Raw genomic sequence first — 26,506 nt, 5'->3', positions numbered from 1 at the left:
TATATAAAATCTCCCCACTGTATTTTCTACTGCATGCATCCGATGAAGTGAACTGTAGCTCATGAAAACTTAGGCTCAAATAAATCTGTTAGCCTCTAAGGTGCAACAAGTACTCCTTTTCTTTTTACACAACTATGCACTATTCTGTTTATCCAGCTTTCAGTTTTATCATTAATCTAATTCATTTTAAAACTTAGAAAATTCAGTATGTCAAACTATGCCTTACCTTACACCCTGTACAAGCCTGTTGATTTTAGTGGGGTATTAATCAGGGCACAATTTGACCCAATATGCTCAGATTATTATAGGGGACTATAGTGGGGTGTCTGCCCCACTCCAGTAGGCAGGGGTTAAAAGTAGCCCAGGAGTAGGGCTGCAGCTGGGAAAAGCAGTGAGAACACCTGAATGAGTAGCTGATCACAGGTGTCACCATCTTAATTAGGGCCTAGCTGGCCCTTAGAAGAGGGCTGGGGGCCAAGAGTTGGAGTTAGCCCTGGTCTATATTAGGAGTTGAAGTCGAATTTAGCAGCGTTAAATCTATTTAACCCTGCACCCGTCCACACGACAAAGCCCTTTTTTTGACTTAAAAAGCTCTTAAAATTGATTTCTTTACTCCACACTTGACAAGGGGATTAGCGCTGAAATTGGCCTTGCCGGGTCGAATTTGGGGTACTGTGGATGCAATTCAACGGTAATAGCCTCCAGCAGCTACCCCAGAGTGCTCCATTGTGACCACTCTGGACAGCACTCTCAACTCAGATGCATTGGCCAGGTAGACAGGAAAAGGCCCGCAAACTTTTGAATCTCATTTCCTGTTTGGCAAGCGTGGCAAGCTGCAGGTGAGTGCAGAGCTCATCAGCAGAGGTGACCATGATGGAGTCCCAGAATCACAAAAGAGCTCCAGCATGGACCGAACAGGAGGTACGGGATCTGATTGCTGTATGGCGAGAGGAATCCGTGCTATCAGAACTCTGTTCCAGTTTTCCAAATGCCAAAACATTTGTCAAAATCTCCCAGGGCATGAAGGACAGAGGCCATAACAGGGACTTGAAGCAGTGCCGCATGAAACTTAAGGAGCTGAGGCAAGCCTACCAGAAAACCAGAGAGGCAAACGGCCGCTCTGGGTCAGAGCCCCAAACATGCCATTTCTATGATGAGCTGCATGCCATTTTAGGGGGTTCAGCCACCATTACCCCAGCCATGTTGTTTGACTCCTTCAATGGAGATGGAGGCAACATGGAAACAGGTTTTGGGGACAAGAAAGATAATGATGATGATAAGGTTGTAGATAGCTCAGAGCAAACAAGAGGAGAAACTGGATTTCCCAACAGCCAGGAACTGTTTCTCACCCTGGACCTGGAACCAGTACCCCCCGAACCCCACCCAAGGCTGCCTCCCAGACCTGCCAGACGCAGAAGGGATCTCTGGTGAGTGTACCTTTTTAAATAGTATACATAGTTTAAAAGCAAGCGTGTTTAATGATTCATTTGCCCTGGCATTCGTGGCCAGTACAGCTACTGAAAAAGTCTGTTAACGTGTCTGGGGATGGAGCAGAAATCCTCCAGGGACATCTCCATAAAGCTCTCCTGGATGTACTCCCAAAGCCTTTGCAAAAAGTTTCTGGGGAGGGCAGCATTATTCTGTCCACCATGGTAGGACACTTTACCACAACAGGCCAGTAGCATGTAGTTGGGAATCATTGCAGAACAAAGCATTGCAGTGTATGTTTGCTGGCGTTCAAACAACATCCGTTCTTTATCTCTCTGTGTTATCCTCAGGAGAGTGATATCATTCATGGTCACCTGGTTGAAATGGGGTGCTTTTCTTAAGGGGACGTTCAGAGGTGCCCATTCCTGCTGGGCTGTTTGCCTGTGGCTGAACAGAAATGTCCCCTGCCGCTAGCCATGCAGTTGGGGAGGCAAAATGCGACCTTATAACGAAAGCACATGTACTACGTATGTAATGTTAACAGCAAGGTTCACCACGAAAGAGTGTACCCATTATCCTATAAAATGTGTCTTTTTAAATACCACTGTCCCTTTTTTTCCTCCACCAGCTGCATGTGTTTCAAGGATCACAGGATCTTCTCCTTCCCAGAGGCTAGCGAAGATTAGAAGGCAAAAAAAAAAAAAATGCATTCGCGATGAAATGTTCTCTGAACTCATGCTGTCCTCCCACACTGACAGAGCACAGACGAATGCATGGAGGCAGACAATGTCAGAGTGCAGGAAAGCACAAAATGAACATGAGGAGAGGTGGTGGGCTGAAGAGAGTAAGTGGTGGCAGCGTGATGAGAGGAGGCAGGATTCAATGCTGAGGCTGCTGGAAGATCAAACTAATTTGCTCCAGTGTATGGTTGAGCTGTACGAAAGGCAACAGGAGCACAGACCGTTGCTACAGCCCCTGTGTAACCAACCGCCTTTCTCCCCAAGTTCCATAGCCTCCTCACCCAGATGCCCAATAACGTGTGGGGGGGGGCCTTCGGCCACCCAGCCACTCCACCCCAGAGGATTGCCCAAGCAACAGAAGGCTGGCATTCAATAAGTTTTAAAGTGCTGTGTGGCCTTGTCCTTCCCTCCTCCACCACCCCTCCCGGGCTACCTTGGTAGTTATCCCCCTATTTGTGTGATGAATTAATAAAGAATGCATAAATGTGAAGCAACAATGACTTTATTGCCTCTGCAAGCAGTGATCAAAGGGGGGAGGGGAGGGTGGTTAGCTTACAGGGAAGTAGAGTGAACCAAGGGGCGGGGGGTTTCATCAAGGAGAAACAAACAGAACTTTCACACCATAGCCTGGCCAGTCATGAAACTGCTTTTCAAAGCTTCTCTGATGTGCACTGCACCCTCCTGTGCTCTTCTAACCACCCTTGTGTCTTGCTGCGCGTAACCAGTGGCCAGGCAATTTGCCTCAACCTCCCACCCTGCCATAAACATCTCCCCCTTATTCTCACAGAGATTGTGGAGTGCACAGCAAGCAGTAAAAAGGTTTCGCTGAGGTCTAAGTGAGTCAGTAAACTGCGCCAGCGTGCTTTTAAACATCCAAATGCACATTCTACCACCATTCTGCACTTGCTCAGCCTGTAGTTGAATAGCTCCTGATTACTGTCCAGGCTGCCTGTGTATGGCTTCATGAGCCATGACATTAAGGGGTAGGCTGCGTCCCCAAGGATAACTATAGGCATTTCAACATCCCCAACAGTTATTTTCTGGTCTGGGAAGAAAGCCACTTCCTGCAGCTTTTGAAACAGTCCAGAGTTTCTGAAGATGCGAGCATCATGTACCTTTCCCGGCCATCCCACATTGATGTTGGTGAAATATCTCTTGTGATCCACCAGTGCTTGCAGCACTATTGAAAAGTACCCCTTGTAGTTTATGTACTCACCGGCTTGGTGCTCCAGTGCCAAGATAGGGATATGGGTTCCGTCTATGGCCCCACCACAGTTAGGGAATCCCATTGCAGCAAAACCATCCACTATGTCCTGCACATTTCCCAGGGTCATTACCCTTGATATCAGATCTTAGATTGCATTGGCTACTTGCATCACAGCAGCCCCTACAGTAGATTTGTCCACTTCAAATTGATTCCCGACTGACTGTCTGGCATTGCAAGCTTCCACGGGGCTATTGACACTCGCTTGTCAACTGTGAGGGCTGCTCTCATCTTGGTATTCTGGCGCTTCAGGGCAGGGGAAAGCAAGTCACAAAGTTCCATGAAAGTATCCTTATGCATGCGAAAGTTTTGCAGCCACTGGGAATTGTTCCAGACCTGCAACACTATGTGGTCCCACCAGTCTGTGCTTGTTTCCTGGACCCAGAATCGGTGTTCCATGGCATGAACTTGCCCCATTAGCACCATGATGCCCACATTTCCAGGGCATGTGCTTTGAGAGAAGTCTGTGTCCATGTCCTCATCACTCTCGTCATCCTGCTGACATCACCTACTCGCCCAGTTTCACTTTGCCAGGTTCTGGTGCTGCATATACTGCTGGATAATGAGTGTGGTGTTTAATGTGCTTCTAATTGCCAAAGTGATCTGAGCGGCCTCCATGCTTGCTGTGGTATGGTGTCTGCACAGAAAAAAGGCATGGAACGATTGTCTGCCGTTGCTCTGACAGAGGGAGGGGCGACTGATGACATGGCTTACAGGGTTGGCTTACAGGGAATTAAAATCAACAAAGGGGGTGTCTTTACATCAAGGAGAAATGAAAACAACTATCATACAGAACGGCCCCCTCAAGGCTTGAACGCAAAACCCTGGGTTTAGAAGGCCAATGCTCAACCCACTGAGCTATCCCTCCCCCTGGTGTTCCAGGCAGGACTGAATCTCTATTAAACTTTTCAAGATACCCCTGACAGATCTCACTGAAATGATTGTTGGCTGTTGATTTCATGGAGGGAGGGAGGGATGGAGAGAGAGGGGAGCAAATGAATACAAAACAAATCTGGTCTATTTCTTGTTTTGATCCACTCCATCTATCTTTTACATCTTTGGCTGGCAGATGACGGTGCAGTAGGACTGCTAGCCATCCTCATCTCCTGGCTGCTCGGCAGAATACGGTGCAGTAGGACTACTAGCCAGCCTCATCTCCTGGCTGCTCCCCAGAAGATGGTGCAATACGACTGCCGGCAGGACTAAAGAGAATGACCTGGTCGAGTCACTCCTATTTCAGTCCCTGCGCCCATGTCTGCCCAGGCGCTCCTGACTGACCTTACCGAGGCAGCCAAGAGCACCTAGGACATGATGACGATGGTTATCAGGCATATTGCACCATCTGCTGCCAGAAGGCAATGAACTGCTGCTGTGTAGCAATGCAGTACCGCATCTGCCAGCGCTCAGGAGACGTACAGTGACAGTGAGCTGAGCGGGCTCCATGCTTGTCGTGGTATGACGTCTGCACAGATAAGCAAGGAAAAAGGGTGCGAAACGACATGTACCCAGAACCACCTGCAACAATGTTTTTGTCCCATTAGGCATTGGGATCTCAACCCAGAATTCCAATGGGCGGCAGTGACTGCGGGATAACTACCCACAGTGCAACGCTCTGGAAGTCGATGCTAGCCTCGATACCGTGGAAGCACTCCACCAAGTTAATGCATTTAATGCACTTACAGCATTTTGTGTGGGGACACACACAATCGACTATATAAAAATGATTTCTAAAAAACCGACTTCTATAAATTCAACCTAATTTCATAGTGTAGACATACCCTGGAGTGGGAAGGGCTAGTTGCCTAGGAGCAAGGTACCTGAAGTGGAGCAGTGCTGGGGAAGGGCAAAGGGAGCTGGGGAACTCTAGCCTGGTAAATCCCCAAGCTGCAGACCATGTTTAAGGGCAAAAGGTACTGGGGCTGCAGAGGGACAGCCTGGGGATAAGCAAAGGCAGCAGGTCCTAAGCCCTTGCCAGTGATGAGTGGCCATTACAGACTGCAGTCTGCCTTAGTAAGCAGGCTCTAGATGAGGACTGGCAGCAGCCACTGAGGCAAGATGGGTTAAGAGGGCTAGGGGGTTCCCCTGGGAGGGGAGACCCAGATTGTAGGTTACTGCTGGGGCAGAACCCTGAGGTAAAGGGGCACTGGGGTCCAGAAGGGACATGGGGGCCAGCGGTAGGTGAGACACTGGCCTGAAGAGGGTGCTCTGGGCTGGAATCGAGCTAATTCCCAGGATAACTAGCAAGAGGTGCCGTGCCAGTGAGCCAAGCTCCACTACAGGGACTAAATCATTACTTCTGATCTCTATTTTCCTCCCACCATAATGCAGTCTTAGGGGAGCTTCCTATCACAGTGATTGTTTATAGAGGGTTTAAGAGGATTTTGTAAGATTTGATTACAGTGATCCCCCCGAATACATTGGCATGCCCTAATCAAAAGACTAGGAACTGAGTTATCTGGTGTTAAATAGGTTTCTAGCTGTTAGAGATGGAAAAGACCTATTAGATTATTAAGTCCATCCTCTTGTAAGGGCAGCATGTAGTCTCCTGATAGAGGATGTATCAGATATTAAACTGATACTGCCCTGGATAATAGCCAAAAGGCTGTGAATTAGTGATGGGCTGACCAAAGATAAAAGGTCTGGAAGAGGTTTTGTGACTATCAAAATCTGTCATTCAGGACTTTTTTTTTTGTTTTGTATTTTTGGTTGTCAGTAATGTTTGCCAGAATATTACTATTTCACAGTTTCCAGCCATTTACAAAACTTGTTTCTCTCATTTAAGGTGACAAAGATTCCAAACTACTGAAAATAACTAGGTTGAGCTTGATGCAAGAAAGCAGTAGCTCCTTTTTAAATTTGAAAGAAAGAAAATAAAGTCAGAACCCAGAATAACTGGTATCACAGATCTCAGCAACTTTTCACAGGTGGCTTCTGTGAGATCTGTGTTGGTGGCATTGGATAGTTCTTTGGTCGACTTACAGCATTTAGCTTACAGTAGTCCAAGCAAAAGCAGATTTCCCCATCTGGTTTGGGAACCAGAACCATTGGAGAGACCCATGGACTCTCAGAGGGGCAGATTACACCCATCTGTAACCTGTCCTTGATCTCCATTTCTATTGCAGCTTTGGCTTGAGGAATCATCTGGTAGGGTTGGGCTCTAATTGGCAAGCATCACCTGTGTCAATGTAGTAGTACGCCCATTCTGTCCGTCCTGGGGTGGCTGAAAACATTGGCGCGAAGCTGGTGCACAGCTCCTGGATTTGCTGTCACTGCTTACGCCCAAGGGTTATGGAAAGGCTCACCTCTTCTACGCCACCATTGCTTTCCCCTTCATAGTAGACTCCTTCAGGACATGCAGCGTCATCTCTCTCCTGGGCTGTAAACTGGAGAACCTTGATTTCTCGGGAATAAAAGAGCTTTAGAGAATTAACATGGTATACTTTAGGTTTTTAGGGTAAGGTCTGGGAACACTATGAGGTAATTAACAGCTCCCAGGCACTCTCGGACCACAAATGGCCCCTCCCACGATGCTTCCATCTTATTGGCTTGGAACGCTTTCAGGACCATGACTTGGTCACCTTCTCTTAAGGAACGCACTCTGGCATGTTTATCATATCAGGCCTTTTGCTCTTGTTGAGCATCCTGTAGGTTTTGTCGAGCAAGGGCTAGAGAGTCTTTGAGAGTTTTTTGCAGGTTGGTTACAAAGTCCAAAATGTTAATTCCTGGAGAAGATGTAACCCCCTCCCATTGCTGCTTCACAAACTGTAATGGGCCCCTTAACTTCGTGGCCATAAATGAGTTCAAAGGGTGAAAACCCCAAACTTGGATGTGGTACAGCCCTATAGGCAAAGAGCAACTAATGCAATACTTGGGTCCCAATCATTGGAGTGCTTATTCATAAATTTACGTATCATGGCCCCCAAAGTTCCATTAAACTTCTCCACCAGGCCATTTGTTTGATGGTAGTAAGGGGTGGCAACCAAGTGGTTTACCCCATAAGCTTTCCAAAGATGTTTCATGGTCCCTGCCACAAAGTTAGTTCCCGAATCTGTAAGGATATCAGAGGGCCAACCTACCCTGGCAACAATGTCTGACAATGCCTGGTTCATGCTTTTAGCCCTGCTGTTGCTTAAAGCTATTGCTTCTGCCCATCGACTGGCAAAGTCCATGAAAATCAGTATGTATTGCTTTCCTCTGGGTGTCTTTTTCGGAAAAGGATCCAGAATATCCACAGCTACTCGCTGAAATGGAACCGCAATGATGGGGAGTGGCTGGAGAGGGGCTTTGACCTGGTCTTGGGGTTTTCCCACTTTTTGGGACACCTCACAAGACCGGATATAGGTAGAAACATCCTTGCACATTCCCTCCCAGTGGAATGACTTTCCCAAACTGTTTTTGGTCCTATTCACCCCCCACAAGAGTGATCGAGGGCTAAGCTCAAGAGCTTTTCCCTATACTTAGTTGGAACTACCAACTGTCTCTGAGAATGCCAGTTCTCGTGCCCACGAGAAAGGGTCTCCTTGCATAAGAGTCCTCCTTCTACAACAAACCAGGACCTATTAGAAGAGCTGAGAGGCGGAGGGTCACTCTGTGCCACTATCCAAGCTCCCTTGAGGCCTTAAAGGGTTGCACTGTCACTTGAGCCCCTGGGTTGATGAATTTGGAGTCTTTTTTTTAATTTTAAAAAGTTCTAGCCTTCCCACTGGCTCTTTTGGCCAGGTGCCCACTTACTTCCTTTTACCTATGCATAGCAGTGAGACTTTTTAACCCTTTATAGGTAGAGCAATTAGGGAACAGCTACTAGGGGAATTTTATAGCTACTGGCTGGTTGGGTGTCCATAAAAGGGAACTACCTCCACCCCTCTTCATTTATCACAACTTCAAACATTTTAATAAAAAGAAAAGGAGTACTTGTGGCACCTTAGAGACTAACAAATTTATTAGAGCATAAGCTTTCGTGAGCTACAGCTCACTTCATCCGATGCATTTGGTGGAAAATACAGTGGGGAGATTTATATACACACACAGAGAACATAAAACAATGGGTTTTATCATACACACTGTAAGGAGAGTGATCACTTAAGATGAGCCATCACCAGCAGCGGGGGGGAAAAGGAGGAAAACCTTTCATGGGGACAAGCAAGGTAGGCTATTTCCAGCAGTTAACAAGACCATCTGAGAAACAGTGGGAGGTGGGGTGGGGGGGAGAAATAACATGGGGAAATAGTTTTACTTTGTGTAATGACTCATCCATTCCCAGTCTCTATTCAAGCCTAAGTTAATTGTATCCAGTTTGCAAATTAATTCCAATTCAGCAGTCTCTCGTTGGAGTCTGGTTTTGAAGTTTTTTTGTTGAAGGATAGCCACCCTCAGGTCTGTAATCGAGTGACCGGAGAGATTGAAGTGTTCTCCAACTGGTTTTTGAATGTTATAATTCTTAACGTCTGATTTGTGTCCATTTATTCTTTTACGTAGAGACTGTCCAGTTTGACCAATGTACATGGCAGAGGGGCATTGCTGGCACATGATGGTATATATCACATTGGTAGATGCGCAGGTGAACGAGCCTCTGATAGTGTGGCTGATGTGATTAGGCCCTATGATGGTGTCCCCTGAATAGATATGTGGACAGAGTTGGCAATGGGCTTTGTTGCAAGGATAGGTTCCTGGGTTAGTGGTTCCATTGTGTGGTGTGTGGTTGTTGGTGACTATTTGCTTCAGGTTGGGGGGTTGTCTGTAAGCAAGAACTGGCCTGTCTCCCAAGATCTGTGAGAGTGATGGCTCGTCCTTCAGGATAGGTTGTAGATCCTTGATGATGCGTTGGAGAGGTTTTAGTTGGGGGTTGAAGGTGATGGCTAGTGGCGTTCTGTTATTTTCTTTGTTGGGCCTATCCTGTAGTAGGTGACTTCTGGATACTCTTCTGGCTCTGTCAGTCTGTTTCTTCACTACAGCAGGTGGGTATTGTAGTTGTAAGAATGCATGATAGAGATCTTGTAGGTGTTTGTCTCTGTCTGAGGGGTTGGAGCAAATGCGGTTATATCGTAGAGCTTTGCTGTAGACAATGGATCGTGTGGTATGATCTGGATGAAAGCTAGAGGTATGTAGGTAAGAATAGCGGTCAGTAGGTTTCCGATATAGGGTGGTGAGACCCCAAGGTGATAGACCACCTTGCACATAAGGGCAAATAAGGAGTCTATGGACCTCCCATTTCTATTAAGGGTGATGATGAAGTGCATAGGCAGCAATCTTCTTACAAAACATTCATTGTAGGGAAACCAAGTCCATGTCCTCAAAGAGGAGGAGGGACAAAGGGATCAAAAATCATCTTTCTACTGGCAAGCCTGGGGACAGCCTACAAGCTCCTATGCAAGGACTTCATCAGGACAAGTTACGCTGCTCGCAGATGCTATACAAATTCAATTATATTGAATATTAACACAGTGCTTTAGTCAAATTGCACAGTGTCTGTCTCAAATGAGTAATTGCTTCAATATTCTATTATAAACACCCAGCCATATTTCAATGTGCCTGAAGCTAGTTTGGACTTAGAACTGCCTTGTAACTACTCTCCCTAAATGTTTCTCTTAACTGAGTCCCACAGAGAACCTTGGGGTTTCCTTCCCCATTCCTGTCTTCCAACCTGGTTGACTTGGTTCAGAAAAAAGAAGACAGAAAATGAATTATAATGAATGTATGTTTTCAATATATATTTATTTTTAATGTTAACTTCATGCTGATCAATGATGCTGCATTAACAACACCATAAACTAAAGCCTTTTATATTTACCCACACAAAAAAGGACAGTCTAACCAGTGACAAAGCAGCTTCTTGCACACACATAGACTTCTAATGCATCTTAATTCTATCTGGAGAAGCCCCCTTCAGTTCAACACTCCAGGCATTAGCTATGTTTGGCCTTCTCTGAGCAGCTTGGGCCAGCTCTGCACAGAGTGGGGGTGGGGCGGGGAGGTGGGAACGCTCAAGCTAACCCCCCGCAGGGGAGCAGGAGCACAGACTTGCCCTGAGTAGGGGAGGGGCACTCAGATGAGCAGTTAAGGCGAGCGCCCTTTGCACCACCTTATGTGGTGTCCCATTTTCCCTTTGGGAAATAAGATCACCCTATTTAGAGCCATACTTAACAAAATAGAGGGGTGTGTGAATGCATTCCAGACTGGAACTTGTCTTGGCAGGGTGCAAAAGGGATGAGCCCTGCATCACAGGCTGGGAAGCATCATGTCTGAGGGAGCGAGTGCCACATCATAGACTGGTTTCAGAGTAGCAGCCGTGTTAGTCTGTATTTGCAAAAAGAAAAGGAGGACTTGTGGCACCTTAGAGACTAACAAATTTATTTGAGCATAAGCTTTCGTGAGCTACAGAAGCCTGGTCCCTGGGGGAGTGAGGGAAAGGCCTGGGAGAGTGAGGCGATAGTCCTGAGCAACGTGGGAGGCGGGTAGCCCAGCACTGCAGACTGGGGAACGAAGCGTGTGGCTCGGGGCAGAAGGGAGAGCCTGGCGCTACAGGCTGGGGAACAAAGTGTGTGAGGGGTAAAAAAGTGTGTGTGAGGGGGTAGCCCGGCACTACAGTCTGGGGAGCAAAGGGGGGGAGTAACCTGGCACTACAGGACAGGGATCGAAGTGTGTGTGTGTGTAGCGGGGTAGCACGGCAAGCTGGGAGGTCCAGGGTTCCCAACCCCTGCTGCAATTGATCAGCAGGCAGGCGTTGTTGATGTTGTGAAGCTCCTACTCCCGGAGGCGTGTGGCGATGCGACACTCTGGCTGCCTATGAAGCCAGAAGAAGTTCTTGGCTCTAGTGTCTCTGAGGGAGCTGTCAGGGTGACCCCGCGCAATGGGGTCCCACCACAACCCGACTTCGAAGTCAATCTCGTGGTGTGTGGGGCCCGGCGGAGAGCCCAAGGAGGTTGGGCAGGGGGAGCCCCGGACTGCAGGCGGGGCGGGGCGGGGCGCTGAAGGCGGAAACGAGAAGCCATTTCTGCTCGCCCGCGGCGCCCCGCTCCCAGGCTTTTCACCTCGCTTCCCCGCCCTCGCGGCTCCTTTAGACCCCGCCCACTGCGCGCTCTGTTCGCCGCCATGTTTGGCTCTACGCAGTTGCTTTTCCTCTAGGTCCTCCCCTTTTCGGACCCTTTTCTCGCGAGAGGCGGGTGGTCTGGCGCGCTCTCTCCCTCCCCTTTTCGAAGCGGGTTCTCGCGGAAGCGATGGAGGCGTTGGGCTAGTTCTCGCGAGAGCTGGTTGCCTTGGCTCCCCGTAGCTATAGCAGCGAGGGGTGGGGGACGAAGCGAGCGAGGATGCTGCGGGCTCCGTTGGGACGCGTCTGTGGAGGGTGAGTAGTTACGGCAAGTGCTTAACTTCCAAGAGCCCCCCCCCCTTTGCCTGGGCGCCCCGACGCACCCCGGGAGCGGAGTCCGGCAGCCCGCGGGATCCGACCCCTATGTCGGGGGGAGCCTGTATACCCAGTTCCAGGGTGCTGGGCCCGTTCTTCCCGATCCCAGCCCCGGGGAAGACAGCGACCCCCTATCCCCGGGGAGAACTCTGCCCCCAGAGCAACGACCCTGCCCGGGGTGGGAGCCCCCTGCCTCCAGGGACAGCCGTCCCAGCAGTGCTGCATCCTGGGGCAAGAGGCGCCTGGGGGGTTCCTGGGGAGTTGGTGGGCTCGGCGGTGGCGGTTCCGCAGGCGGTGAGTGTGTGAGAGGGGTCTGGCTCCTACGGAGCACGCAGGGCCAGAGGTCTGTGGGTGCTAGTACAATGGGGTACTGCGGGGGTACCAGTAATATGCGGTTCAAGGGGTATCAGTAACAGGTGGGGTTTAAGGGCAGTTAGTTTGTAAGCAGGACTGAGAGATGAAGCTGTGAAATGAGTACTGGGACTGGGGTGTTGCAGACAGTTGCTGTACAGCAGTTCTTATTCACTGCTCAGGAGCAAAATAATCCCATGTTTACAAATGTACCACATTCACAAAAACACGTTTTTATTTTTTATTGAGCAGAAAAGATGTTCAGAATCTGACTTTTACAAGTGAAGGGAAAACCACTAATAAACGATCAAGCTCTTTTCAGAGTAGCAGCCGTGTTAGTCTGTATTCGCAAAAAGAAAAGGAGGACTTGTGGCACCTTGGAGACTAACAAATTTATTAGAGCATAAGCTTTCGTGAGTACAGCTCACTTCATTGGATGCATTTGGTTAGTCTCTAAGGTGCCACAAGTACTCCTTTTCTTTTATCAAGCTCTTTAAATCAGTTCCAGCATGACATGGAATTCATTTGCGGGAGAGAATTCAGCCCCTGCATAAGTGGATTGAAATCAATGGGAGTTGTTTATACCAAGGCTGAAATGTTGCACGGCTCTAACCTGCATTCAGGTTGCAGGTGAGAAGAGTTATGTGTGTTTAAAGAAAGAAAAGGAGTACTTGTGGCACCTTAGAGACGAACAAATTTATTTGAGCATAAGCTTTCATGAGCTACAGCTCACTTCATTGGATGCATTTGGTTAGTCTCTAAGGTGCCACAAGTACTCCTTTTCTTTTTGCGAATACAGACGAACATGGCTGCTACTCTGAAACCTGTGTATGTTTAAGTCACGAATTTGGTGAGCTGCTAATAGTTAAAGGGGAGTCAGTAACAAAAAAAAAAATAATGGAGTTCCAGAAGAAAAAGGAGTTCCAAAAGCTAAGAACATCTGCTAGCAAGGGGGAATTTTGAAGTTAGCATCACTGCTGTTAAATTATATTAGTTAGCAATTCTTGATAAATGAAAGAAACAGAACTGCTGCGCTCAAAAAGTTACACACATCATGTTTTTTTGCTGCCTCAGCGAGTGACGAGAGAAGCTGTTATGGGCATTAAAGGGGCAGAAGTGGGTGATTGTGTATGTAAATTTTCAGGTAGCTTTTGGTATTACAGAGCAAACTAAAAAGAAAAGGAGTACTTGTGGCACCTTAGAGACTAACAAATTTATTAGAGCATAAGCTTTCGTGAGCTACAGCTCACTTCATCGGAAGTGAGCTGTAGCTCACGAAAGCTTATGCTCTAATAAATTTGTTAGTCTCTAAGGTGCCACAAGTACTCCTTTTCTTTTTGCGAATACAGACTAACACGGCTGCTACTCTGAAAAGAGCAAACTAAGATTTAGTAATTATGAAGACGTATACAAATTAAAAGGAAAATACAAAAATAGCTTCATTATATGATCTCTGGGGCAGCTTGAAAGAAATAAGTAATTTTAGAATAATTCTGAAAACAAGTTTCTTTAAACATACATTACTGTTCATTCTCAGAAAAGGAACTAAGACTGAAAGATTCCTTGGTTTCAGAGTAGCAGCATCCGATGAAGTGAGCTGTAGCTCACGAAAGCTTATGCTCTAATAAATTTGTTAGTCTCTAAGGTGCCACAAGTACTCCTTTTCTTTTTGAAAGATTCCTTGGTTCTATAGACTGGATACGGAATAGCACTTGAGTGTCATTTGAAAATGATGAATGCAGAATTAACAATGGCTGTTTTTCCTCTCTAAAAGGAAAAGAAATTGTTGCAGTACTGAAAATTAAATTGGTGAAATAATGCAAATTTGAACAAGAAAGTTTTAAAATATAATTGACAACACACCATGAGCTAAAATAATTTGGAACTGGTCCATGTAGAGCTGCTCTCATTTAGGAGGTGATACTAGTAATGGCAAGATCTCCAGTTTGGACTCTCCAAGAACTCTGCTGCAGTACCTATATTTGCATTGCATATTCATTTGTATTGAATTAAATATTTGTCCTCCAGCTCTGTTCACCTCTAGGTGGTGCCTGTCAGTCAGGTTTGGGTCACATTGCTCACTGAGTCCTCTTCCTTCCGCCTCCAGGACTCCAGTTAAACTTGTATACTGTTACAGTCTTAGTAGAGCGTTGTGTAATTTTGTTTACGTTAGTGACCAGCTGAAAGAGAATCTAGCTCAATACTCTGCGGCCGATTCAGGCAAAAACATGTTATGCCCTCCCTCCTTCTGTTTTGGGTTATATAATGATGTTTGTCCATTTTGGGGCTAGAGCCACAAGTTCATTAAGATGGATAATGGAAATTTAAATCCTCTTTTATCCAACCCTCATGCTATTGAGCATTAAACCTACTTACAAGAGTTTTAACACAGAATACCCTGAATGGAGAAAGGTTTCAGAGTAGCAGCTGTGTTAGTCTGTATTCGCAAAAAGAAAAGGAGTACTTGTGGCACCTTAGAGACTAACAAATTTATTTGAGCATAAGCTTTCGTGAGCTATGCCTCACTTCATCGGATGCGTTCAGTGGAAAATACAGTGGGGAGATTTATATACATAGAGAACATGAAACAATGGGTGTTACCATCACTCTCATTACAGTTTGTATGGTAACACGCATTGCTTCATGTTCTTATGTATATAAATCTCTCCATTTTGGGCATGTTGATTGTACAGCAGAAATTAAGAGGGCTGTTAGAACCTTTGGTCATGTGACTAATATGAGGTGGGTGAAGGGAGAACAAAAAGATATGATTTCTGGGGAATGTGAAGATCCTGTTTCTGTGATACACATGGGAAGGAACTGTGTGTTGCAGAAGTTAGGGCAGAAATGGGATGTGATTCCTATTCATTTTGAGGTTTTGCCATTTATATCCACTGGTTCTCTGCCCAGAGCCTTAAGTGCAGGGATCAGGGATATTATGTGTATTCTGACAGAGGGTTCAAGACTGAGACATGGGCTGTGGTTACACCTGTGTGTGATAAACAGACTAGGTGGTTAAGAGATGCTACACCAATTATAGACCGAGGTCCAGTTGAAGCCTCTACTTCTGCTGTGAGTCTCCCTCCTGATATGCAACATCTTTTGTTAGAGAGGGTGCTGAAACCTGAAACTGTGGTGTGAAATTTAAACCAAAATGTTCTTTGTGTAATTCACCCAGACCCAATGCGAAAAAGTTTTTCCTAATATCCAACCTAAACCTCCCCCACTGCAACTTGAGACCATTGCTCCTTGTTCTGTCATCTGGTACCGCTGAGAACAGTCTAGATCCATCCTCTTTGGAACCCCCTTTCAGGGAGTTGAAAGCAGCTATCGAATCCCCCCTCATTCTTCTCTTCTGCAGACTAAATAATCCCAGTTCCCTCAGTCTCTCCTCATAAATCATGTGCTCCAGCCCCCTAATAATTTTTGTTGCCCTCCGCTGGACTCTTTCCAATGTTTCCACATCCTTCTTGTAGTGTGGGGCCCAAAACTGGACACAGTATTCCAGATGAGGCCTCAACAATGTTGAACAGAGGGGAACGATCACTTTCCTCGATCTACTGGCAGGGCTGCTACTTATACAGCCCAAAATGCTGTTAGTCTTCATGGCAACAAGGACACACTGTTGACTCATATCCAGCTTCTCGTCCACTGTAACCCCTAGGTCCTTTTCTGCAGAACTGCTGCCTAGGCACTCAGTCCCTAGTCTGTAGCAGTGCATGGGATTCTGCCTTCCTAAGTGCAGGACTCTGCACTTGTCCTTGTTGAACCTCATCAGATTTCTTTTGTCCCAATCCTCTAATTTGTCGAGGTCCCTCTGTATCCTATCCCAACCCTCCAGTGTATCTACCACTCCTCTTAGTTAGTGTCATCTGCAAATTTACTGAGGGTGCAATCCACACCATCCTCCAGATAATTAATGAAGATATTGAACAAAACCGGCCCCAGGACCGATCCTTGAGGCACTCCGCTTGATACCGACTGCCAACTAGACATGGAGCCATTGATCACTGCCCGATGATCTAGCCAGCTTTCTATCCACCTTTATAATCCATTCATCCAGTCCATACTTCTTTAACTTGCTGACAAGAATACTGTGGGAGACTGTATCAGAAGCTTTGCTAAAGTCAAGGAATAACACATCCACTGCTTTCCCCTCATCCACAAAGCCAGTTCTCTCATCATAAAAGGCAATTTAGGTTAGTCAGGCATGACTTGCCCTTGATGAATCCATGTTGACTATTCCTGTTCACTTTCCTCTCCTCAAAGTGCTTCAAAATTGATTCCTTGAGGACCTGCTCCATAATTTTTCCAGGGACTGAGGTGAGGTGGACTGGCTTGTAGTCGCCTGGTCCTCCTCCTTCCCTTTTCTAAAGATGGGCACTACATTAGCCTTTTTCCAGTCGTCTGGGACCTCCCCTGATCGCCATGAGTTTTCAAAGATAATGGCCAATGGCTCTGCAATCACATCTGCCAACTCCTTTAGCATTCGGATGCAGTGCATCCGGCCCCATGGACTTGTGCTTGTCCAGCTTTTTTAAATAACCATGGAGAAAAAGCGGTTTTTTTCCACGGATGGCTGGTCACCTCCTTCCCATACTGTGCTGCCTGGTGCAGTAGTTTGGGAGCTGACCTTGTTCATGAAGACAGAGGCCAAAAAAGGATTGAGTACATTAGCTTTTTCCACATTCTCTGTCACTAGGTTGCCTTCCCCATTCAGAAATGGGCCCACTCTTTCCCTGACCACCACCTTATTGCTAACATACCTGAAGAAACCCTTCTTGTTACTCTTCACATCCCTTGCTAGCTGCAATTCCAAGTGTGATTTGGCCTTCCTGATTTCACTCCTGCATGCCTGAGCAATATTTTTCTCCTTCCTGGTCATTTGTCCAATCTCCCCTTCTTGTAAGCTTCTTTTTTGTGTTGAAGATCAGCAAGGATTTCACTGTTAAGCCAAGCTGGTCGCCTTCCATATTTACTATTGTTTCTACACATCAGAATGGTTTGTCCCTGTAACCTCAATAAGGATTCTTTAAAATACAGCCAGGTCTCCTGGACTCCTTTCCCCTTCATGTTGTTCTCCTAGGGGATCCTGCCCATCAGTTCCCTGAGGGAAACTGTCAAAGTCTGCTTTTCTGAAGTCCAGGGTCAGTATTCTGCTGCTCTCCTTTCTTCCTTGTGGCAGTATCCTGAACTTGACCATCTCATGCATCTGAACTTAAGCTCCAGTTTTCTGAGCCTCACCAACACATTAGAGAACCACCTTCTGTGTACCTGACTATAATACCCACATTAGCCCAAGAAGTTTTGGAGATTGGTGGGGTAAAAGATACTGAATTTGACTCTTATTTACAAGATCAATTTTTTCATGGTTGTTGACATGAATCTTTTTAAAATACACTTTTAATAAAAGGGATTAGTGGTGGTGATAGAAAAAAGAGCATCTCTTATGCCACACTCCTTTTTGAGGTGAGATTCATTGAAAGGGATGCTCCTAAGGGCATTCTGCGCCAAAAAATTAAAAATTCTGCAAATTTTATTTGTCAAATAAATGTGGAGACTCCAGCATGGCATTGGGGAGCACAGGCCACTGGCTGTACAGAGGTGGGAGATCACTGTGCAGCTCCTCCCCGGGACACGGACTCAGTAGTGAGGCTCCACCCAATCCTGACACAGCAAAGGGCTGGCCCTGGCCCTGAAACACTCCAGGGCCCTGGCCCTGAAACACTCCAGGGCCCGACCCCTCTGTGCCAGGTGCACCAGGTGTGGGCAGGCAGGCTCAGCAATGCAGGATCCAATTGTGGAGGGACTCTGTGTGGAGCAATCTGGGTGCCGGCAGCTCAGTGGGGGTTCTGGGTGCAGTGGTAGTGGGACTCTACAGGAGGGTCCAGGTGAAGGTGGTTGGGGGTGTTTGCGGGGGTGGGGGGGGTAGAACTCAGCAAGAGGATCTGGGGGGCTCAGTGGGAGGTGGGGCTCAGTGGGGTTGAGATCCATGTGCAGCTGGTTGGGTGGGGGTACGGATGGCTTGTCAGGGTGGTCCAGGTGCTGGGGGAGTGGGACTTATCGGGGGGTTCTGGGTGTGTGTGTGTGGGGGTAAGGCTCCGTGGTAGGGTCTGGGTATGAGGGGGTCTGGATGCACGGGGTGCAGGAAGTATTGGGCGGGGGAAGAGTTTGCAGAGCCTTCAACATCCAGGGGAGAAATGTAGTGGTGAGTCTGACACAGCCCCAGATGCTGTGCGGGGGAAGAGGAAGACCCATCCTTCCCAGCCCAGCCAGGACTAGCAGCTGAGCCCGCCGCAGGGTAGGAGCCACCAACTGCGTCTTTTTCTTGTCCCACCCCCCGTCCCACAGTGATTTACCTCTCTGCCAGCTGCCCTGGGCACCCAAAACATACTGCTAGGGAGGGTCATATAACGGCTCTTGTGGCTTCCCTTTGCTTTCCTGTCAGAAAGTCGTTTTTCTGCGGGGAAGTAAAGAAATCTGTGGGGGACATACATTCTGTGCATGTGCAGTGATGCAGACTTCCCCAGGAGAAAGGGAGCACTCTGATAAACAAGAGAGAAAACTTTGACAAGAACTAGAAGAAAAAGGAAAGCCATTGCATAGGAGTAGTTTGCAGTTGATAAAGGCACCTGAAAATACTTCCAGCACCCTTGAAGAAGTCACTGCTGTAGACTGGAAGGAGAAATATCTGCGGGCTGAGCAGCAGTTGGTGGGACTGCAGATGACCAAGCCAAGTTCTGAAACGTCCCTATCAGATACATGATTCCCTCCTCAAAGACCCAAAGAATTTAATAAACAACAATATCAAGATTTAAGAGAAGAAATTCTTTGTTTTAACTGGGGGTGAATAGGACATTTTCAAAATGATTATGAGAATTCTTCTAACCCCAACCTAGTACATCAGCAACTAAGTGGTAGACATTCAAATCAGAGGAAGTTTGAGCCAGGAAGGAAAGAAACTAGCAACTCTCAGAGCAAGGCTGCTAGTCAATGGGTTCAGGAGAGAGATGTTACCCAAATGGGTGTCGGTGAGGCCATCCAGAAGTTAGCCATGACAAGCAGGTCCCACTATCTTTACCTAGATGGGGTAAAGAGAACCTGCCTAATAGATACTGGTTCTTAAGTGACCTGCATATATAAAGCTTTCTATTATGAGCATTTATCTTATCAAAAGTTAGTCTATTGGCTGTATACTTCAGATAGAAGGGGCTGGAGGGCAAATTATTCCATACCTGGGATATATAACCTTGAGGATTCAATTCTCAAAGTTCATCTGTGGGACTAACAAACAAGAGGTACTAGTCTTGGTTTGTCCAGATCAACGTATGAATCAACAAGGGTTGGTGCTCATAGGCACAAATGTGCTAAAATATCTTGTAGAAGACTGTAAGAAGAAGTGGGTACTGAATTTTTAAGTACAGTAGACTCTCAGAGTTCGGGACACCTCAGGAATGGAAGTTGTCCATAACTGTGAAATGTTTGTAACTCTGAACAAAGTGCAGTTTGGGCTCCAACTCCAGCGGTTGACGCTCCAGGCCAGGCTCCAGAAGCAGCTCCCTCCTCAGCACTGACAGTTTCCTTGCAGGCAGTTTCTTTCCCTGAGTCCGACTGAGTTTGCAAGCTTGTCCCACTCCTGCTGGGGGTGTGTGTGAAAATGGCGCATCCACTTCCCGGCTGGGAGTGTGTGTTTTGAAAACAGCGTGTCCCCCTCCCGGCTGGAGGGGTGGGGAGGAAGCAGCGTAGATCCCAGCGCTGCTCCTGCTCTGCCAGTTCCGGCTGCCTTGGGCTGGCAGCGCCAGTGCCTTCAGCTCCTAGCTGTAAGTGGGGAAGGTGAGGGTGGGGTGGGGAAGGGACAGGCAGCCCAGATGTGCCTACCTTTGAGATGCAGTTACAGGTACAGTACAGTATTTGCCCCCCCACACCCCTCCTTTTTTTCTTTTGGTCTCCGCTGGTGCCTGATTGTTTACTTCCGGTTTCACATGGTGACCAGTGAGTCCATAACTCTGGTGTTTGTATCTTTGAGGTTCTACTGTAGGATTTCATTAGCGAATGAGTAGGCTGAAACTTAGTCAATTTTTACTCAGTTAGAGGTTACAGCAAAAAGCTGACAAAGGGGCTGAAATGGTCTTGAGAGGAAGAAAATTGGAGACAGTTACACCTGGCACATTGAAAATGGTGCCAGGAATTCTGAATTTGCTGTGAATGAATTAGGGACTGCTGTAATTCTGGAAGATCCTGGTGCTGCAATTGGACCCGGTAGACTAGCAGTTCTTCCTCAATTTGTTAAAGTCGCTGGCTCCAGTATGAGAATAGGAGTACTTGTCAAAAACTTAACAAGGAAGGATGTCGTATTGAAACCTCAGACTGGCATTGCGAAAGGGCAAGCAGTTGAGTGGATAAAACCAGTGCCAGCCCACGTTTCAGCAGCATGGAGAGCCATATGAAACTTTAGCACATCTGGCACATAAATATGTTGTGACACTGGCTACAAAAGTGACATGCGAATGCCTGTTCTCACTTGCAGATGACGTAAATAAGAAGCAGGCAGCATTATCTCCTGTAAATGTAAACAAACTTGTTTGTCTTAGCGATTGGCTGAACATGAAGTAGGTCTGAGTGGACTTGTAGGCTTTAAAGTTTTACATTGTTTCGTTTTTGAGTGCAGTTATGTAATAAAAAAATCTACATGTGTAAGTTGCACATTAATGATAAAGAGATTGCATGCAGTACTTGAATGAGGTGAATTGAATCATTTTTACAATGCAAATATTTATAATAAAAAATATAAAGAAAGCACTGTATACTTTGTATTCTGTGTTGTAATTGAAATCAATGTATTTGAAAATGTAGAAAAACACCCAAAATATTTAATAAATTTCAGTTGGTATTCTATTGTTTAACAGTGCAATTAAAACTATAATTAATTGCAATTAAGTTTTAAATCATGATTTAATTTTTGAGTTAATCAAATAAGTTAACTGTGATTAATCAAACAGCTCTAGTAATCACTGAGGACAACCCTCTTACTTACATTGTGAAGACGGCAAAGTTGGATGCGGCTGGCCATAGATGGGTAGCAGCCTTGTTGCTATATAACTTTGAAATCATTTATAAGCCTGGCAAAGCCAATGTTGATGCTCATGCTCTTTCTTGGCGACTGAATGGTATTCCAGGGATAGATAGAGATGACATGGAGTAGACAGAAAGAATTGTTAAAATGTCTCTAATTCAATCTAGTTCAGATGATTGGGATAAGGAACTCTGCAAAGCAGTTATGAAAGTTCACAGTACTCTGCAAATCTCATGAGGAATATTTGGAAGCCGAACAAGAAAGATTAATACTTGTTGCTACAAGTTGCATAGAAGCCTTGCCTAGTAATGAAGAAAGCATATCCCCAGAATTTCAGAATCCAAATCCTTGGCCAGGAAGACCCAGTGCTCCAGACTCGGTTCCTGTTGATTGGAAAGTCTTACAAGGACATGACAAATATATAGCCTGTGTGATTCACTTCCCGGAGGCAAGATATTGTGGATTGTGTCTTGGGTGCACTGCTGGGATGGCAGTAATTTAAGCAGGGGAGAATGTAACCCATATGACTAATATGGGAGGTGTCTCTTTAAGAGACCCATGGTGGGGTGGGGGAAAGTAGGAGTGAGTTGAATCTGGGTCATTGTTACTAGGCAGATTTAGCACTCCACATGCAGAAGTTTCTGGAATTGGGTGTGGTAGTTTGGGGTATGCTATAATAGGTTCCCTGTTGCTGGGGTCAGACTCCACCAGGGCAAGCAGTTGGGGCATCTGCTTTACAAAAAGCCATGTGCTTTGTGTGAGTTGGGAGAAGCTTAGCCCAGGGCAAGCAGAAAGCTTGACTGGTTAACAGTGATTTCAGCAGAGGAAGAGTCTGCATGGATTCTAACTAAAGATACCGATGAGCAAGTGGAGGGAAGATGTTTTAGACTCAGCAAACAGTATAGATTTGGTGATCAAAAACTCTGAGACTCAGATGAACTCAATCTAAGCTTTTGGAAACTGTGTTTCTGTGGGGACTGACCTGTTCAGATTTGATTTTTTCTTTATTTATGTTTATGTAGAACTGTGAAGATATATATATATATATATATATATATATATATATATATATAGATATATAGATATATAGATATATATATATGGATTATAAAATAGCCATGTTACACTGAAAAAAATTAAATTTGTTTCTTTATAAAATCTTATGATAAAGTTGTTAATTAAGTCCATTCTTTTTGGGACTTGGATGTGGGGAGGTTGACCCTGTGCTATCCTTGCTGAAAATCCTTAGAGACTGAATTCTGGGACTCCAGCTAGTTTTCTGAGGGAGTTGGGTTATGTAGGCTCTAGAGAGGGGCAATGAAGTGAACTCTAGTTCACCCAAAGGTTACATGTACACTGTCCTATCACTTTGAAGTAATCATTCTATTTACTATGCATACACAGGTAATGCAGTTACACTGATTAACATAAGGCAACTGCTGGTCATACGTTGTAACATGGATAGATAACTGAAGACAATATATGTAATATTGTTAATTTCATACAGTGTCTCACATCTTTGAGCTTAAGGTTGACTGAACACAATCACATACATAATATAAAGGTGTGACACAGCATCAGAAAGGGTTACATAACTACCAGGCTAATTGACCCAGGCTCAATCTTTAAAGACCTATTAAAGTATATGTAAATTGTAATTAGGGCCATTTCATGTTAGATTAGAGTTTTGAAATGCAAACCTGTATTGTTAGAGAATTAGGGGTAATACTAATTGTTTACGTATATAGTATATTGTTAGAAGTTAACAATGTAACCAAACAGTTCCGTCTATCACTGTATTCTGTTAATTCAGAGATCAAAAGGAAATGTTAACATTTAAATGAACTGTGAATGTAATTATATCATTGTTTTAAATTCTCTTTGAAATATATGATGAACTACCTGGAAATGCATCCGATTGAAGTGAGTGAAAGCTTATGCTCAAATAAATTTGTTAGTCTCTTAAGGTGCCACAAGTTCTCCTTTTCTTTTTGCAAATACAGACTAACACGGCTGCTACTCTGAAACCTACCTGGAAATGGAGGGAGATAGGCAATTGCCTTATGTTAATCCACGTATGTAATTACTGGTGATGCTTAGGAAATAGGTGGTCTACTTTACAGCTAGGGTAATTGCCTATTTTTCACCCAAGGACTGCATGCTGTCAAGAGGCTGCCTGGGAACTGTATATAGGGCTCTTGGGACCTGATCCTTTCATCTCCGATCTGCTTAAGCTTCATCGGGGAAGTGTGAGCCAAAAGACATGTCTTCAGTTCCATCTGGATCACCCTGATATTGGATACTGGATTGAACCTATGGACTAATTCTGAAAGAATTCTTTGCAACTCTAAAGGTTACCATCTCCACTATGAAACTGACTTAAGAACTCTGTTCATGTCTGTGTGTATAATGATCTTTTAACCAATACACTCTCTTGTCTTTTTAAATAAATTTTAGTTTAGTTAATAGGAACTGGCTGTAAGCATGTATTTGGGTAAGATCTGAAATATTTGTTAATCTGGAGGGTAATGTGTCCGATCCTTTGGGATTGGTAGAACTTTTTATATGATCAACAAGATTTTCAGTAATCCTCATCATATTTGACTTGAATATCTGGGTGGGAGCACAAAGGCAGGGTTGCTTTAAGGGAACTGTATTTTTGGCTTCTGGGCAACCAGTAAGGCATTGTGGAAGCTGTTTTGTTGCTGGCTTGGTGAATCTAAATATTAGAATAACCACCAGTTTTGAGGATTGTCTGTCCCATTCTTTGCAGTTTACTCTAATTGAGCAATCTCAGCGTGGCCCCCCTAGGATCCTGGTCACAAAAGGCAATTAAGACATGAAAGGGAATTAGTATCTATAAGCTAATTTGGTTACAGTGCTAACAGTTACATCTGGGGGGATTTTGCACCACTGCGCAATGCAGAATTTTGCAGAATTCCCTGTTTGCCCCACAGAATATCTGGCTGTCACTAGGGACCACTGGACTCTGCAGAGGCCAGCTCGCGGTGAGCAGAGCGCCCAGCCTGTTAGGGCTGGAGGCTGCATGCTCTTTGATCCTCATTCTCCTGGGTACGGGGGAAAGACTCAGCCAGCTCTGGCAAAGGGTGAGGAAGGGCAGAGCTTCAGCATACCATGTCCCCCGGTGGGACAGTAAAGAAGTTGGGGGGAGTAAAGATTCAGGGGTGCTGCTGCCTGGGCTTAAGGATGCCCTGTAGTTGGGCTCTGTGTGGAGCGGGGTGCTGGTATTTGGGGGCTGCCCCGTGGTGTGGGGAGCGGGGTGCTGGTGTTTGGGGGCTGCCCTGTGGCGTGGGGAGTGGGGTTCTGGAGGCTGCCCCGTGGCTGGGCTCTGTGGGGAGTGGGGTGCTGGTGCCTGGGGGCTGCCCCGTGGCATGGGGTGCTAGTGTCTGCCCCACGGCTAGGCTTTATGAGGAGCGGGGTGCTGGTATATGCCCCATGGGTGGACTCTGGACAGTGACCTGGGGACTTTTGCCCTTTCTCAGGCACACTTCTCTTCATATGTAACTCAGTACTATTTTAATCATTCACAATGATCTCTACTAAGGGGACCCTCCCTTCCACTGGCTGGACAGCTGACTTATAGAATATCAGAGTTGGAAGGGACCTCAGGAGATCATCTAGTCCCGACTTCTCGGGAAGTACCTTGGTGTGTGTATCAAGTGCTGTAACTTGGGATCTTGTCACTTGTTGAGATGGAGATGCCTCTTCCCCCCCACAACCCCGATTATTTCAGTCACCCTTTTTTTCTTCTTGAATCTTTTGGAACATTGCTTAGAAGATGCTGTCTTAATACTCCTCCTCTTCCTCCTTCCTGATGGAGTCTTTGGTCTCATCCAGAGCAGTAGAAAATTGCTGCTTCTGATGATTTCTCTGGGATGTCATTTTTGTTGTTCACTCCGGTTCATTACTGTGGCTGCTGCTGAATATCTTGGTGGCATCATCGCAGATCTTGTGCAGCCAGACCAGGTCGGTAGTGTCCACCTGCTGCAGGAATTCAGACTGTTTGCAGTTACAGGCTGCCAGCAGATATATGGGGCCTGTTGCCTCCACCATGGTTCTATCCATCTGTCCGTTACTAGGCTGGTTGATCTTGCACTCTCTCAGGCCAGGCCAGCTCCATGGTCCTTTCCTGGTTCTTGGCTTCGGCTCTTTAGCTTAGAGCCCACAGGCACCTTTTTCTGCAGCCGCTGCTTCTCCTGTCTTCTGCACTTTCCAGCTCTGGCTTGGGGATGTCATCCAGCAAACCTCACTTGTTGCTCAGTTTGCTTTCAGCCTTCCTCCAGGAAACACTCTTCCCTTCTCTGGATCTCCTGCTGCCTCTGATGCTCCATTATCCTTCATAGCTGCTTCTGATTGGCAAAGTGGAGCTGGCACGGAGGAGCTGGGCCTATTTAATTTAATGGGGCCAGCCACCTTGTGACACCTCCCTTCTATAACTTTTATAAATGACAAACTCAGTGCATTTGATAGCCCTGGAGTTTGAAGTCCTCTTTTTACCCACAGAACAAGTATGCCATTGCAGTGGTGTTCATAGATTCATAGATACTAAGGTCAGAAGGGACCATTCTGATCATCTAGTCTGACCTGCTGCACAATGCAGGCCACAGAATCTCACCCACCCACTCCTACGAAAAACCTCATCTATGTCTGAGCTATTGAAGTCCTCAAATCATGGTTTAAAGACTTCAAGGAGCAGAGAAGCCTCCCTCAAGTGACCGGTGCCCCACGCTACAGAGGAAGGCGAAAAACCTCCAGGGCCTCTTCCAGTCTGCCCTGGAGGAAAATTCCTTCTCGCCCATATGCTCAAGGTTTAGCTGATCGCCATATTTGGGGTCAAGATTCACCAGCCAGATACTACAGAAAATTCTTTCCTGGGTAATTCAGATCCCATCCATCTAATATTCCATCTCAGGGGATTAGGCCTATCTACTCTGAATATTTAAAGATCAATTAATTACCACAATCACACTATCCCATCATACCATCTCCTCCATAAACTTATCCAGTAGAATCTTAAAGCCAGATAGATCTTTTGTCCCCACTGCTTCCCTTGGAAGGCTAAAACTTCACTCAATTTTGTGAATGACTCTCTTTTCCTTTTTAGAGGGGGGGATAAAAATTCATTCAAGAATGAATGAACTAAAAATACACACAAGTGAGTCAGAAATACCAGAGACAGCTTGTGGAGGAATTTTTTTTTATTAACATTTTATGGAAATGCCCAAAGATAA

At 46.0% G+C, this 26,506-nt stretch overlaps 1 protein-coding gene across 19 annotated transcripts in view; it reads left to right on the top strand.

Annotated features, from left to right (window-relative positions):
- The first annotated feature begins 11,521 nt into the window (after nucleotides 1–11,521).
- Nucleotides 11,522–26,506, top strand: part of USP54 (ubiquitin specific peptidase 54) — a 250,097-nt gene continuing 235,112 nt past the window's right edge. For 6 of the 19 annotated variants that reach the window (XM_043517997.1, XM_043517993.1, XM_043517995.1 and 3 more), the window contains exons 1-2: nucleotides 11,529–11,770; nucleotides 23,407–23,654. In XM_043517997.1, the coding sequence (XP_043373932.1) occupies nucleotides 23,649–23,654 (6 nt within the window). In that variant the 5' untranslated portion in view covers nucleotides 11,529–11,770; nucleotides 23,407–23,648. Of the gene's footprint in view, nucleotides 11,771–18,520; nucleotides 20,002–23,406; nucleotides 23,655–26,506 lie in introns of those variants that run through there. The other 13 variants (XM_043518001.1, XM_043517998.1, XM_043518007.1 and 10 more) reach the window with 8 other exon arrangements.

Source organism: Dermochelys coriacea, chromosome 7, assembly GCF_009764565.3.
Source record: "Dermochelys coriacea isolate rDerCor1 chromosome 7, rDerCor1.pri.v4, whole genome shotgun sequence".
NCBI lineage: Eukaryota > Metazoa > Chordata > Testudines > Dermochelyidae > Dermochelys > Dermochelys coriacea.
This window is presented reverse-complemented; position numbering and strand designations above follow the sequence as displayed.